Raw genomic sequence first — 16,757 nt, forward strand, 5'->3', positions numbered from 1 at the left:
TCTCCCATCACCGATGAGCTCTATCTCCACCGATCATCGGGTTCTCCTCCCACAACACCACGACATGCTGTTGTGATCCGCAGCGGTGCCGATGATGCAAAGAGAACAGTTGCAACCTTCAACCATAACTGAGGGAAATAAAATTTGCTGATGCCCAAGATCCAATTGAAGGGTGCTAGTGAGCCAACATTCGTGCAAGGCTAGAGCCACAATCTGATTCATGGGGACGACGGTGTTACGAGTCGGTCTCGCAATGCTGTTCGTAGGAACGTCGACATGCAATTCGGAGCTCGGCTCGGTTCTGACAATGCCGAGAATGCGAAGCTCGGCCCGTGTTTGCAACATGGCCATTGTTTGTAGTCGCAACGTGGGTCATGTTACAAAGGGGTCGGTTTTGCGGTGCTTGGTCGAGGATTGCAAGATGGCCCCTGTTGCAGTCGCAACACGAGTTTGTGTTAGAGGGGAAAAACAGTTTAGTGAAGATTGCAGCAAGGCTCCTGTTTCAAAGATCGGACGGTTATTCCAGGCTCCATCTAACAGCTGCGGAGGCAATGGATCTTTCAAGAATTTAACCCGGCTGGCGCGTGGTTGACAGACATTTTTTTTTCTTTTTGAGAACTGGTTTAGAGACATTTTACCACAGACACATTTTACTAGATTCTACCCCTCCCCAACTACCAAACCAGTTTGGGGTAAGGTTTGCTAGTCACCCAAACATTCCATAGATCCCTCCTGAATACACATTGCACTTCTTTTTTTGTCATAGCTATGTGGGGCCCTCTCGTCATACAACAGCCGGAACATATCTAATGATATATTTGCGGAGAAGCAAAAAACTCCTCTCAATCACCATCTGCGTGGCAAAAACAATCCTACATAACTTGCACACAGTTGGTTGTCATGGCCCAGTGATCTTCGTCGATATTTTTAGTATAATTTTAGAATGACAATCTGACTTTTCTTTTTGATAGTATCTAGCTTTATCAATTTAGTAAAGAAGGTAGAATGATCATTGACAAAGAGGTTTTGTAGAGATGAATGACGAAATCTCTAATAAAACAGAAGAGCATTAAGGTTCTGATTTTTAAGAGGGTTTTAGGTGTATTTTCGTATATGTTTTCAACAACCTGCCAAAAGACCCTGGCTAAGCCTGAGGGATTTGACTATTTGTAGTTAATTTTTTTTTAGAAAACTATCCGTATGTACAAAGTCGTTTAGGTTTTATTATTAAAATATTCACGAGGGAGTAGTTTGTGAGAAAATAAGTTGGACTGGCAGAAAAGGAAGAGGTGCATGGCCCCGCAAATAGGTTACCTGGCTGGGAGGTATGCGTACGGGAGAAGGAGGCAAATAGGTCACCAATACCGATCTCTGGTTGCTGCGATGGAATCCCGGCGGGCGACCATGGCGACGGCCTCGAGGACAGGAGCGACGCGTCTCCACCGCAGCCTCTCGAAGGAGATCATGTTCTTTGAGATCCTCGTTCGCCTCCCCACAAAATACCTCCTCCGCTGTCGCGCCGTCTGTCGTGCCTGGCGCCGTACCACCTCCAAGCGCCGCTTCCTGCTGGCCCACCATGCCCGCCAGCCCGCCCTACCAATCATCTGCAGCGTCCAACACGGCGACGGCCGCTACCTAAGCATCCAGGCCTTCGACCACCAGGCCGCCGACGCCCAGATCCAACCCGTCGCTCGGCTTGATGATACCTTCAGCCTGGCGGCCTCCTGCGACGGTCTCCTCATCCTCTCTCTGGGGGCCATGTGCAACCACGTTTCCGTCTGTAACACCGTCACGCGTCAGCATGCTCCCCTCCGGCAGCTGCAGGGTTTTACTGTAATGACGCTGTACCCACACCGCCCTACGGGCGAGTACCGGATCTTACTTCACATGGAGTCGATTCGTGTACATATGCAGCCTAAAAGTAAAATTGGCTGCTATGTCTTTGTGTTGGGCTCCGACCAGCCACCGAGGTACATTGGGGAGCCGGAGGCATCGTTTGCATTGTGCATGGGGAATCCTTGCCTAGTCCGTGATAGCTTGCATTGGTTCCCACCACTACAGCGTGGGAGTGAAAGCAGAGTGATATTTGCATATGACACCGCAGCTGAGTCATTCAGACAGAAGGGTGCTCCGGTTGTTCACGCTAACTCATACATCTTTGAGGTAGATGACACGCTTGGCATCTATAGCTATGATGATGATACAGAGATTGTAGAGATACTGGTGTTGCAGAACTACGAAAACGAGGTTTGGAATTACAAGTGCCAGGTCAAATTGCCGTCTGCAGAAATTATGGGGCAGTTAGGAAGTTCGACGTGCTTTTGGAATGTGAGCGTTGTGTCGCGGGATGGCGACTTCCTCTTGCAGGTCACTTATGACCGGTGGTTGTTTTGTGTTGACACTGAAGGCAAACTAGTAGATAGCTTACATCTTGATTGCAAGCACACATATGCTTGTAACCTTCAGCTCAAACAAAGTCTTGTTCCGCATAATTTCTTCCGGCACTAGAAGGTTATGTTGTGAACGCCTCACCTTTCATTTGACGGCTGTTGAAAGAGGTGATGCTTCTTAATTCTCTAGCTTTTGTATCCGGAGGAGTTGCAATATCTTTGGACTGAGCCAAGTATGAGCCGGCTGCCTTTTTTTTTTGTTCATGTAAATGAATTCGTGATCAGAAACTCGTGTAGTTCTTGAAAGTTATGCTTGTCTCCATGCCTATCGAGCTGAAGGGACTATCTTACGCGTTGGTACTAATATTAATTGGTCATATTGCTTTGGTTTTCAAATATTTGCTGATTAATCAGGCTCATTTCATTATGTATTCCTGGGATGAGGAATTGTCTTTTGTTTTATTTTATTTATGTAGTAGTTCTTTCAGCGTCAACTTGAATTGAACAATGCTTTTTTTATCTAGTGGTCTTTTTAATAGTCAATATTTAGGGTATTTTCATTTCCCACCTTATATTATTGAATTTTAGCTGACCATGAAAAGCTATAGATTTCCTCTTTGTTCTTTTGCAACCTAGATCTAAGTAGAAGACCTTGGGCTTGGAGCAATACTGGGTAAATTAAAGGGTTGCATCGTAGTCAACTTCTTAAGAAAATGTAATGTCGTAATTCATTTTTCTGCATGATTTTATTGCATGTTGTTCTGTAGGTCCTACTCATATACAGACACTAATAAGCTCAAATCATAGCAAGATTGGATGTCTCATTCCGAGGAGTCGTAGTATTCTAGAAAATATTGTCACCGCAACCTGAAATTTGTGTGCTTCTATTTTGCACAGTTTTTGTTGCATTGTTTCCAATGATCTCCTATACGTAGACACCTAGTGGAAGTAATGATTTCTGTCAGATGCATACTATCACTAGTGCAGAACCGGCCTTTATCACCGGTTCGTAAAGGCCTTTAGTGCCGGTTCTGCAACCGGCACTATGGAGTGGAGACTAAAGCCCCCCCCCCCCCCTTAGTACCGGTTTGGCACGAACCGGCGCTAACGTGCCACCACGTGGCACGAGCCAGGCCCGGGTGCGTGTAGGACATTAGTAACACCAACCGGTACTAAATGTTTGGGTGTGTTTTGCTTTTAATTTTAATTTTCCTTTAGTTTGTGTTTTCAATTTAATTTAGTGATTGTTTTACATTATAATGAGTTGTTAAATTATTAGGTGAAAGTATCGCAGATTAGTTTCGAGTGGATGCATGTGGATCCTAGCTAAGTGATCAAGTATATGCCATATCCATATTACCGTATCACTTAGTGATCTAAGTAATATGGATATGGCATATACTTGATCACTTAGCTAGGATCCATCCAGTTGAAACTAATATGCGGTTTCTTTCATAAATGATATAATAACTCATCATCATCATCATCATCATCATCATCATCATCATCATATTAATATAAAAACTCTTGCATCATATCATCAGCAACAACAGTATATACTAGCTAGCAAAGATATCATCGAGTTCAACATGGTCATGATATTATAAGCGTTCATAACACCACAAAAGAAAATCACTTTTTGAGATTAAGTTCAGGACGAAGAACACGGACACGCATGAGAGGACAACAAGTACTAAGAGCATGATAACTAGCTAAATCACTCCTGCTGCTCTCTCTCAGGTAAAATAGCATAGAACATGTATAGCTCTCCTGATTCATCATATTGGAGCATGCAGATGAACCTGTCTCCTAATCGTGGGCTGCGTTCTGATTGCTGCCCCTAGTACTTCTCTGCGATCGTTAACAATTTTGCTCCAATCTTCACTATTAAGCATTCATCGCTTTCAGAAATCCTGAATGCACTCATGTGCACTGTACGATATCTTGGCCGTAAGCTAACAATTGACATGCGACCTTTAGTCTCGATCCACTGAGGCACAACTGTCATCGGGAGTCCCTGTTGAAAAACATCGTATAGTAATTAATATACTTAGCAATGAAAGTTTAGTTTGAAAAATAATGTATGCAAAAGATGCACTGAGGACTAATAGTAAAAATCCTACCATCTTTCCTAAATACATATGACCGTAGTTCAATACGATCACTATTGGTCGCACGTTTTGAGTACTAAGATTTTCAAATTCAGGAAAATGATTTCTCTTAACAGCATCAAGATCCTCAAGCCATGAAACATAATGACTTATCTCCTCGCAGTTTAGTTCAGCTTCGGGACAGTAGTAGGTCCTGTCTACCAAGCGCCGGACATGTTTGCTTGAATGGAAATAAGCTGTCAATAGAAATTAGTTGTCAACTATTTTTGAATAAACAATATCAAAGACATAAATATGGTTGAGAAACTCACATAATGGTATAACTGGAGGCGTCTGCACATCGACCCAGATGTCCCTATTACCTACAATATCATCTTCCGGACGAATATCAAAGGTGATAACCATATCAGGCTCAAATGCATAAGCCTTGCATAGTGCTTGCCAAGTTTTGCATTCAAAATAGGTGTACGTGTCTGCATTGTATAATTTGACGTTGAAAGTATAACCAGCATGCTCGGTCTTCAGGTAAACTCTTTTTACCTCCATAGTTTCCATAGCACTGAAACCTATCTTATCCAAGACAAAAATTCTTACATGGCAGGGGATGCGCTAGTAGAATAGTGAAAATTTAAAATTATAAGTTGAAGCAAATGAAGCATATATAAGTCATGCTTAATTACGAAAAAAGACTTGTCGTTGTGACTTACTGTATCCACTTCGAAGGTCTCATCCAGCTTGATGCTGAAGCGCCTATCATCAACAAAGAAATTTCTGTCGCATAGGCCGCGCTGGTCTTCACAGAATTCACACTTAATGAAATCTTTTTCGTCGTCAGACGACATTTCCTATGTTCATATAGGTGAAACATTAAACACTTACTAGTTCTATTAATTCAACTAATTCAACTACTTCTATTAGTTCAACTAGTTCTATTAATTCAACTAATTCAACTAAGCATTTAATAAAAATAAACGTGTTCTATTAATTTTCTTACTAAAATAAAGTAGCTAGTTCCATATAGTACTATTTTAATTAGATCATCAAATCTCAGATATCTAAATTTTCTTACTAAAAATAAACTAGTTCCATTAATTCAACTAAGAATTTACTAAAAATAAACTAGTTCTATTAATTTTCTTACTAAAATATACAATTAGCTATATATATATAGTAATATTTTAATTAGATCATCAAATCTCATATACCTAAATTTTCTTACTAAAAATAAACTAGTTCTACTAATTCAACTAGTTCAACTAAGCATTTACTAAAAATAAACTAGTTATATTAATTCAACTAGTTTAAATAATCTCATGTACCTAAATTTTCTTACTAAAAATAAACTTGTTCTATTAATTTTCATACTAAAAATAAACTAGTTATATTAATTCAACTAGTTCAAATCTCATATATATACCTAATTAATATCTAGCTAATTCATCTAAAATTGACATTAATATTTAACATCTTTTCCATATAATTCATCTAACATTAACATTCTAACATTCTTATCTACGTAATTTATCTAACATTAATCTAAACAACAGAAAACAGAAAATAAGTAAAAACAATATGTGTGTGTGCATGTGTGTGTGTATGTATGTGTGTGTGTACGAGGGGGGACGGCGCGAGACGGCCATGCGACGGGGACGGCGCGATCGAGATGGCGACGTGGTACGGGGCGGCGGCGACGGGCGGCGGGGGTGATGGCGGTGACGGCGACGACGGGCGGTGAGGGCGACGGCAGTGACGGCGACGACGGGCGGTGAGGGCGACGGCGGTGACATCGACGACGGGCGGCGGGGGCGACGGTGCGCGGGGGGGGGGGGGGGGGGCGAGGGCGGCGGCGATGTCGCGCGAACTAGTTGGAGAAGAAGTGGTGGTCGATGAAACTGAATATTTCGTAAGTGCCATATATATAGGAGGGGCCTTTAGTACCGGTTGGAGCCACCAACCGGTACTAAAGGCCAATTTTCGCCAGGCCAAGGGGCGGGAAACTGCCCCTTTAGTACCGGTTCGTGGCTCCAACCGGTACTAAAGGCCCCCCTTTAGTATCGGTTGGAGCCACGACCCAGTACTAAAGGTGTGCACTGGCACAGGAGCGGTGCGGGCAAGTTTAGTCCCACCTCGCTAGCCGAAGGGCGCCCGCACCAGTTCAAAAGCCCCGGCGCGGCTACTGTCTCGAACTCCTCTCTATAGCAGGCTTCTGGGCCTAACTTTGGCGCGCTGCCCGTTGAGCCTTCTAGCCCTTCTGGGCCTGTATTTGCAAACCCTAGGGTTGGCAGGCCCAGCGGGCAGCGCCCCAACCATTTTTTATATAATTTTTTTTATTTATTTCCGAGTAATTTTTTTGCTGTATTTAGTTTCTTTGTGAATATAAAAAAAATTATATAGTTTTTTCTTTTCTACATTATTTATTTTCTGCTATTCATTTTGTAGTGATTTTCAATTTCACCGTCATTTAGCTCCCTAAACAAATCGGTAAATGACTGAAAAACAACAAATGATGTCAGAACGTGTTGGAAATTGATGACGTCGCTTTGAATGATGCATACCGAACGCAAAAATAGGCTGTAGTTCAAATAAGTTTAAAAAACATTGAAGTGCCCGTGTAACAGATGAGTTCTCGTCCGAAACCCTGATACTCCGAAAGAGATTGTCCAGTTTGTACCCGAGGTGCGTCCAGTTTTCGCCGTGACCCTCTCTACTCTTTTGCACATGCTATGCGGGCGAAATGATGATACCATGCCAAGTTCCAACATTTTCAGAGTTCATTTTGTAGTGATTTTCAATTTCACCGTCATTTAGCTCTCTAAACAAATCGGTAAATGACTGAAAAACAGCAAATGATGTCAGAACGTGTTGGAAATTGATAACGTCGCTGATGCATACTAAACGCAAAATAGGCTGGAGTTGAAATAAGTTTAAAAAACATTGAAGTGCCCGTGTAACCGATGAGTTCTCATCCGAAACCCTGATACTCCGAAAGATATTGTCCAGTTTGTACACGAGGTGCGTCCAGTTTTCGCCGTGACCCTCTCTACTCTTTTGCACATGCTATGCGGGCGAAATGATGATACCATGCCAAGTTCCAACATTTTCAGAGTTCATTTTGTAGTGATTTTCAATTTCACCGTCATTTAGCTCTCTAAACAAATCGGTAAATGACTGAAAAACAGCAAATGATGTCAGAACGTGTTGGAAATTGATGACGTCGCTTTGAATGATGCATACTGAACGCAAAAATAGGCTGGAGTTCAAATAAATTTAAAAAACATTGAAGTGCCCGTGTAATAGATGAGTTCTCGTCCGAAACCCTGATACTCCGAAAGAGATTGTCCAGTATGTACACGAGGTGCGTCCAGTTTTCGCCGTGACCCTCTCTACTCTTTTGCACATGCTATGCGGGCGAAATGATGATACCATGCCACGTTCCAACATTTTCAGAGTTCATTTTGTAGTCATTTTCAATTTCACCGTCATTTTCAATTTCACCGTCATTTAGCTCCCTAAACAAATCGGTAAATGACCGAAAAACAGCAAATGATGTCAGAACGTGTTGGAAATTAATGACGTCGCTTTGAATGATGCATACTGAACGCAAAATAGGGTGGAGTTCAAATAAGTTTAAAAAACATTGAAGTGCCCGTGTAACAGTTAAGTTCTCGTCCGAAACCCTGATACTCCGAAAGAGATTGTCCAGTTTGTACACGAGGTGCGTCCAGTTTTTGCCGTGACCCTCTCTACCCTTTCGCACATGCTATGCCGGTGAAATGATGATATCATGCCAAGTTCCAACATGTTCAGAGTTTATTTTGTAGTGATTTTCAATTTCACCGTCATTTAGCTCCCTAAACAAATCCGTAAATGACTGGAAAACAGCAAATGATGTAAGAACGTGTTGGAAATTGATGGCGTCGCTTTGAATGATGCATACTGAACACAAAAATAGGCTGGAGTTCAAATAAGTTTAAAAAACATTGAAGTGCCCGTGTAACAGATGAGTTCTCGTCCGAAACCCTCATACTCCGAAAGAGATTGTCCAGTTTGTACCCGAGGTGCGTCCAGTTTTCGCCGTGACCCTCTCTACTCTTTTGCACATGCTATGCGGGCGAAATGATGATACCATGCCAAATTCCAACATTCTCAGAGTTCATTTTGTAGTGATTTTCAATTTCACCGTCATTTAGCTCTCTAAACAAATCGGTAAATGACTGAAAAACAGCAAATGATGTCAGAACGTGTTGGAAATTGATGACGTCGATTTGAATGATGCATACTGAACGCAAAAATAGGCTGGAGTTCAAATAAGTTTAAAAAACATTGAAGTGCCCGTGTAACAGATGAGTTGTCGTCCGAAACCCTGATACTCCGAAAGAGATTGTCCAGTTTGTACACGAGGTGTGTCCAGTTTTTGCCGTGACCCTCTCTACTCTTTTGCATGTGCTATGCGGGCGAAATGATGATACCATGCCAAGTTCCAACATTTTCAGAGTTCATTTTGTAGTGATTTTCAATTTCACCGTCATTTAGCTCTCTAAACAAATCGGTAAATGACTAAAAACAGCAAATGATGTCAGAACGTGTTGGAAATTGATGACGTCGCTTTGAATGATGCATACTGATTGCAAAAATGGGCTGGAGATCAAATGACTGAAAAACAGCAAATGATGTCAGAACGTGTTGGAAATTGATGACGTCGCTTTGAATGGTGTGTACGGAACGCAAAAAAGTCTGGAGTTATAATAAGTTTAAAAAAATGAAGTGCCCATGTAACAGATGAGTTCTCGTCAGAAACCCTGATACTTCGAAAGAGATTGTCCAGTTTGTACACGAAGTGCGTCTAGTTTTTGCCGTAACACAAGAAGTCCGGAGTTGTAATAAGTTATTAAAGATAAAAAAGAGGCACAATGCTCGTTAATTAGCTTCAAGCCTTTCGGAATAGTGCAAACTGCACTGCACATAGCTCCGTGCAGTCTACACTATTCCTCAAGGCTTAAAGCTAAGCAACGTGCAGATGAGCATTGCGCCTCTCCTTCATCGTCTCTGCACTCAGGGCTTATAAACCGCTCCTAGTGCCTCTCTCTTCGCGAGGTGAGACTAAAAAACAGCTTACTAAGAAACTATAGTACCGGTTCATGGCACGAACCGGTACTAAAGGTGCCCGTGGGGCCCCAGCCTGACCACAACTTGACGCAGCATCATTAGTACCGGTTCGTGACACGAACCGGTACAAAAGGTTACTCACAAACCGGTACTAATGATCTCCGCCCGCCTAGCCGTTGGAACCGGCACTAATGGACACATTAGTGCCGGCTCAAAATCAAACCGGCACTAATGTGCTTCACATTTGACCCTTTTTCTACTAGTGTATATAGGCACATTCCTCACCGCTCAGTTTCCTGGGTTATATTCTTTTATGGTTAGTCAGCGTTTTACTGTTGCTTAAGTTTTTGAACTATGATGGGGTGTTTTAGATTCAGAAGAACCCTTGTGGGGGATACCTCAATTCTCTAGGATAAGCTTAAATCCTTGTGTAGCTCTGTATTTTTAACAGGTGAGGAGAATAGATGTGTATGGGTACTTGAGAAGAATGGCTGCCTGTTGTTTCTCTTGTTCATTTCTCCCTTTTATGCTTTTTGGAAACTGGAATTACCCTTTAAAACTAAAGCTTTCATATGTTTTCTAGTGCTGGATACTGTTCTTATTAAAGATGGTTTGATAAAAAGGGGCTGGATTGGATCGCAATCATATTGCTTGTGGCATGGATCGCAATCATGTTGTAGCTATGTACATGTGAATGTGGATCCGGATATTTTGAACAAGGAGTTAAAAGAAGGTGAGGATGAGGCTCCTCCGAACCGTCCGATCCGAATTTTCTGGATAGGCGAATCTGCGCACAACCTCTAACCCTGCCTATGTTTATTGGCCATGGAGGCGCCGATGGCCTCTCCCCCACACCGTCATCAGATCCTCTCTTTGGCTCATCTTTCCATTGCGGATCAGCAGTGGTGGTTTTGCACGAATCGGTGCATTGCGACCCTGCTGCCGCAAGCAAGGGGAGGGGCGTGGGCTTCGTCCCATCAATGGTGGCGGCGCAACAGCGGTGGCTGCATGCCTAGTGCTGCCTCATCGGTGCCCAAGCAAGATGCAGATCGATGGTTTGAGTTCCTTGGGGTAGGGCTCCCATGGCTGCCATGTATGAAAGTCATGCCTGCACGGTGGTGTCACAACGGCGGTTGACAACGCTCCTGGTGGCATAATGTAGTGGTATGAGTTGTTGGGATGTCCTCCCGGAGGTCCTCGACTCCATCGTTGACACACATGTCGGCTGCAAGCGGCATGCCGAATGTCATAGGATGTGGCATGATGGCTCTGAGCAAAAGATCAGTCATCACTTGATGATGTGGAGGTGACCCTGGGAGGCACATCTGGCATCCAACGGCAGCGCGTCCAACTTCGATCAAGCCCAAAGATTTGGAATGATCCATGGATACCTTAGTCATCTTCCTAAAATGGTCTAACTATCTGTGGGAATAACCTTCTTTCACGTGTCTCCGATCTCATAGATTTGGGTTCAGGAGACTGGGGTGAACAGTTGGTGAGGCAAACATTTTTGCCAGTAGACGACCATAGAATCTTTCCTATCCCTCTACCTTTGTATGATATGACCTACTTTGTGGCATGGAGCCCCTCCAGAACAGGGATTTTTTCAGTCTGATTAGCCTATCATGAAGAGTGGGAGTTTTAGTATGGACATAAGATTCATCCCAACATAGGAATATTTGGGATTTGGTGTGGAAATTAGCATGCCCAACTAAGATCAAGATATTCATATGGAGAGCACGACACAGCGCCATTCCTTGTCTAGCAATATTAGCTGCAAAACAGTTAAGGTAAAGGTGCATTGTCCGGCTTGCAACATTGGTCCTGATAGTTTGAAGCACTTGCAACACGGGACACCGACTGGAAGCGCTATACACAAGACAATCAACTCGCCCGAGAGGGACCTCATCGGGGCTTGCGGCGACGATTGGCTGAGCTAGATCAATTTATTTGCCTCTAACTCGATGATCAATCAACGTGTGAAATAGTAGAAAGGGGGTCGCTGATAAACGAAAGCAATGACAAAGGTAGATGAAAAAAGTAGATTGAAGTAAAGGTATGATTGGTTGATTTTGTGTGCTTGAGTTTACAATTGGCCATCACCCTTATTAGACGCTAAACTAGGGAGGCTGGACTTCATGTGCAATTCACAGTCAATGCGAACATGTTCGTGTTCTAGTACAACTCTTACTCTACGCTAAACTCGGTAGGACTCCGTCTTCATATTGGTGCTAGATTGCAGCCACCCGACTTGCATTGTGTTAGGTCACCTTTACCCGTGTTTGGAGTAGCCACCAAGTCTTTCCCCTGAGTTAGTTTCTGCGTTGACCGTGTCGATTCTGGACGCCAGATTCTTCTGTTTCGCTCCTTGTCCTGACTGTATGCGAACTCGGATTGAGATGGCCCCTTCACGAGAAAACAATTGTTGTGTTGATCACTTTTTCATCTGAGACCATCTTGATGACTATACGACTCCATCTTCTATTTCAGTCAGATTGCCTGATTGAAGTTGGGGTCACTCGGATTAGCCGACAGAGGTTTTAGTCAGAATGGACTATTCTCACTCGGGCCGGACAATTTTCACTAGGATTACGCTACTGGATTTCACTCAGATTATAAAAACTGTTACTATTCTTCTATCCTGAAAACCTGTGATAGCACGAAGGAACCCATGAGTGTCCAGCTCTGACCATGTTAAGAGGTACATCTTCATGGGTTTTTCGAATTTAATTGTATGATACATGAAGAACTGGGGAATTGCCAATTTAGTTTAAAATTTGTCTCAATTTGTAAAGTGCTTTCCTGGTTATAGTAGTGCAAGATTTTACTAGGCTTACTAAGAAATAGTATTGGTTTTTTTTTTCGAAAAGGGGGGCTCCCCGGCCTTTGCATCAGAACGATGAATACGGCCACCTTTATAAAAAAGCAAATAGGTTCAACAAGGTCTTATAGTCTTGAAAAAAATAAAGAAGAGCTCACAAAGAGCCAATAAAAAGTAGCCAAAAAAGCCACAACCGGCTGGCATAAGAAAGATAGGAAAACTAATTGTCTATCCTATTACATGACCGTCATCCAAACCGGTTGAATATATCCCGTACTACCATCTCACACCGGATAGATCCAGTAACCGAATGCTCCCTGGCCTCCGTCAGAGTGAGTAGCGACCACATACGGATCAACGCAGTGGCACGAAAGATAACCTGCACAAAATGAATATTTGTTGTTCTGTTAAAGACCAAATCATTTCTGCAGTTCCAGACTGCCCACAATAAAGCACATACTCCTACGCGAATGTGGCTCGCTGTTTCGGACTCTATCCCGTTAAGCCACGTTCCAAATAACGTGCTGACAGAACTCGGAGGAGTAATGTTAAAAGCTATGTGCACCGTCCGCCATAGAACCTTGGCCAGCGGGCAATCCGGAAAGAGGTGTTTGATAGTTTCATCCCAATCACAAAAGCTACACCTAGTAGATCCTGTCCAGTTACGCTTTGCCAGATTGTCCTTAGTTAAGATGACCTGTTTATGTACAAACCACATAAACACTTTAATTTTCAACGGAACCTTGACTTTCCAAACATATTTGGAACTAGGAATGGAGCTAGAATTGATAACATCGAGATACATTGATTTAACTGTAAACTCCCCAGTCCTAGTAAGCTTCCAGCGCAACTGATCGGGCTGTTGAGACAGCTGAACCTCCATCAGTGTACTCAGTAAATGGAGCCACGCTTCCCAACAATTGCCGGCTAGCGTCCTCCTGAATTGAATATTAAGGGGGACGGACTGAAGTACCGTTGCAACGTAAGCATCGCATCGTTGAACAATACTATAAAGAGAGGGATATTGAAGCGCGAGGGGTGTCTCTCCTAGCCAAGTATCCTCCCAAAATCGCGTGTTGGCGCCATTTCCGATTATAAACTTTGTCCTATTGAAAAAGGCTGATTTGACTGTCATGAGCCCTTTCCAAAAAGGCGAGTCCGTCGGCCTCGCTGTCACCTGGGACAAAGTTTTGGAGTGAGGATACTTACTACGGAGAATCTGCACCCATGTGGCCTCAGTCTCAACAGATAACTTGTACCACCACTTGCTGAGAAGACATCTATTCTTGACTTCAAGATTTTCAATGCCAAGACCCCCTTGGTCTTTTGGTCGACAAATGATATCCCATTTGGCGAGTCTGTATTTTCTTTTTAGCTCATCACTCTGCCAGAAGAAACTGGATCGATAGAAGTCCAACCTTTTCCTTACTCCAACTGGAACCTCGAAAAAAGACAAGAGAAACATAGGCATACTCGTGAGTACCGAATTAATAAGAATTAATTGGTCTCCGTATGACATGAGCTTGCCCTTCCAGCAACTCAGTTTCTTCTCAAATCGATCCTCGATGCACTTCCATTCTCTTTTTGTCAGCTTACGATGGTGAATTGGTATACCAAAATACGTAAAAGGTAAAGTCCCCAATTCGCACCCAAACAATTGCTTATAAGCCTCTTGTTCGTCATTGGCTCTTCCAAAACAGAACAATTCGCTTTTATGGAAGTTAATCTTTAACCCGGTCAATTGTTCAAATAAGCATAACACCAACTTCATATTTCTCGCTTTCGCCAAGTCATGCTCCATAAAAATGATCGTATCGTCGGCGTACTGTCGGATAGATACACCTCCATCCACTAGGTGAGGCACCAAGCGACCCACTTGACCAGCCTCCTTAGCCCTTCCTATTAGAATTGCCAACACATCAACTATAATGTTGAACAAAATAGGAGACATCGGATCACCTTGTCTCAGGCCCTTATGTGTCTGGAAATAATGACCTATGCCGTCATTCACTTTAATTCCAACACTCCCTTTTTGTGTGAAAGATTCTACCTGGCGTTGCCAGGCTGCATCGAATCCTTTCATACCTAAGGCCTATTGAAGGAAAGGCCATTTGACTTTATCGTACGCCTTCTCGAAATCCACCTTGAAAACCACTCCATCTAGTTTTTTCGAGTGCATTTCGTGGAGCGTTTCATGAAGGACCACAACCCCTTCTAGGATGTTTCTGTCCGGCATGAAAGCAGTTTGGGAGTGCTGCACCATAGAATGCGCAATCTGCGTGAGCCTATTAGTCCCAACCTTGGTGAAATTTTTGAAACTAACATTAAGAAGACAGATCGGCCTGAACTGCTCAATCCTCACAGCCTCTGTTTTCTTAGGAAGCAGGGTTATCGTTCCAAAATTCAGGTGAAATAACTGAAGCTGCCCAGAGAATAAATCATGGAACATCGGTAACAAATCCTGTAACACCCCGGATGTAACTTTCCATATTTGTAACTCCAACTCTTGTCATTTTTGGCTATGTGTTATGATTTTCCCTTCGTGGTCGGGTTTTGTTTTTCGTTTTGCATTTTGTTCATGTCAAGCATTTCTTATCATGTCATCATGTGCATTGCATTTGCATACGTGTTCGTCTCATGCATCCGAGCATTTTCCCCGTTGTCCGTTTTGCAATCCGACACTCCCACCTCCTCCGGCGCACCCCTCTTGTTTCTTTTCGTGAGCGGGTGTTGAACCTTCTCGGAATGGACCGAGTCTTGCCAAGTGGCCTTGGTTTCGTGCCACCGGTAGACCACCTGTCCAGTTTCGTGCCATTTGGAGGTCGTTTGATACTCCAACGGTTAACCGGGTGACCGCAAAGTCTTTTTGTGTGTTGCAGAAAAAAACCCTCCAAACAGCCCAAAACCCCACTAAGCCACTTCCACGCTCTAGGTCGTTCGATCATGATCGTGTGGGCGAAAACCGTGCTCCATTTGGAGTCTCCTAGCTCCCTCTAGCTATATATATGTGAGTCCCCCCGAAATTTTCGCAGATCAAACCCTAACCTCGTCCCCTCCGCGCCGCCGGACAAAACTCCCCTCGCCGACGGACATGTCCGGCCGCCGCCCCGACCAATAGGAAGCCGCCATGTCGCCCCGACCCGCGCCCACTTCGCCGCCCACGCCGCCGGCCCGGAGAGCCCGCGTCAGGCCCTCCCGGCCCGATCGCCTCCCCGCCGCCCGGCTCCCTCGAGCCGCGCCGGCCTCCCGCGCCCTCGCCGGCCGTCGTCGTCACCGGCGAGCCCGCGCCGCCGCATCTCCCGCGCGCGCCTCCGCCCGCGAGCTCCTCGCCGCCCGCCGGCGCCTTCTCCGCTCCCGCCGGCGAACTCCCGCCGCGGCCCCGCCGTCCCCGGCCGGCGCCGTCCTCCGGCGCCCTTGCTGCGTCGCCCCGCCGCCCGGTGCCCCTCCTCCGGCCGTCGTTTTCCCCCTCGCCGGTGAACAGCAGCAGCTCCACGTGCCCGATCTGGATCTGAGCGAGCCGGTTGACTTTCCCCCCTCTCAAATTTCTCTTAAGTCCCGAACATTTTCACATTCTGTTGCATACTTCATCGCATCATAACTCTCTGCATATAGCTCCGTTTCGTGTGTGTAATATATCGAAATGTTCGCCTCGAGATGCTCTTCGTTTTCTTCCATTGTGCCATGTTCATTTGAGTCGATCTTGATGCCCAAATCTCTGGTGCAAGAGTGCTAATTGTTGTTAACTGCTGTTACTTATCAGAACTGGAGGATTTGTTATTTTTGTTGCATTTGATGTGTGCATATTATGGGCATAAGCTCTATATGTGTTTTGATGTATGCCATGCCATATTTACAGAGGTATATGCCATGTATTTTTGTGATCCCTGTGGTGACTAGCACAAGCATGCAAACTAGGCTTCGTGATGTTTCTGATTTCAGGGACAGTAATTTTACTAAGTCTGTGACTGCTGTTATTTTATTGCTATGTATCCATATGGCTACAGAGAGATCCATGCTCCGTTTGGTGATGTTCAGTAAGGATGTTTTGTGGATATAGTTGTGCTCTATCCATGCATGCCCCTTTTTGAAATTATGGAGGGCCATAGCATGTCTTAATCTTGCTCTACTTTTGCTATAAAATATTTCTGGCAGATTGTTTACGTGTTATTCAATTTTGCCAAGGTTGTTCTAGTTGTTTCATTCATGATATGACTTTTCTCTTGCCATGGATAGCTTCATAAACATGCCATCTTGCTGTAGGTATGCTTGTTTTGTCATGCATTGCTTTGTGGTGAGTGCATCAAGCTCACAAAGATGCCTTCATAATAC

General features: G+C 44.0%; 1 protein-coding gene across 1 annotated transcript; it reads left to right on the top strand.

The window, feature by feature from the left end:
* The first annotated feature begins 1,404 nt into the window (after window positions 1-1,404).
* On the top strand, window positions 1,405-2,508 carry LOC109751191 (uncharacterized). The gene has a single exon (XM_020310082.1). It carries the CDS (start codon window positions 1,405-1,407, stop codon window positions 2,506-2,508), a length of 1,104 nt encoding a protein of 367 aa, XP_020165671.1.
* The last annotated feature ends 14,249 nt before the right edge of the window (window positions 2,509-16,757 follow it).

Source organism: Aegilops tauschii, chromosome 3, assembly GCF_002575655.3.
Source record: "Aegilops tauschii subsp. strangulata cultivar AL8/78 chromosome 3, Aet v6.0, whole genome shotgun sequence".
Classification (NCBI taxonomy): Eukaryota; Viridiplantae; Streptophyta; class Magnoliopsida; order Poales; family Poaceae; genus Aegilops; species Aegilops tauschii.

Excerpts from the sequence above, each read along its gene's own strand:
- LOC109751191 (XM_020310082.1), top strand. The coding sequence starts at position 1,405 with ATGGCGACGGCCTCGAGGACAGGAGCGACGCGTCTCCACCGCAGCCTC.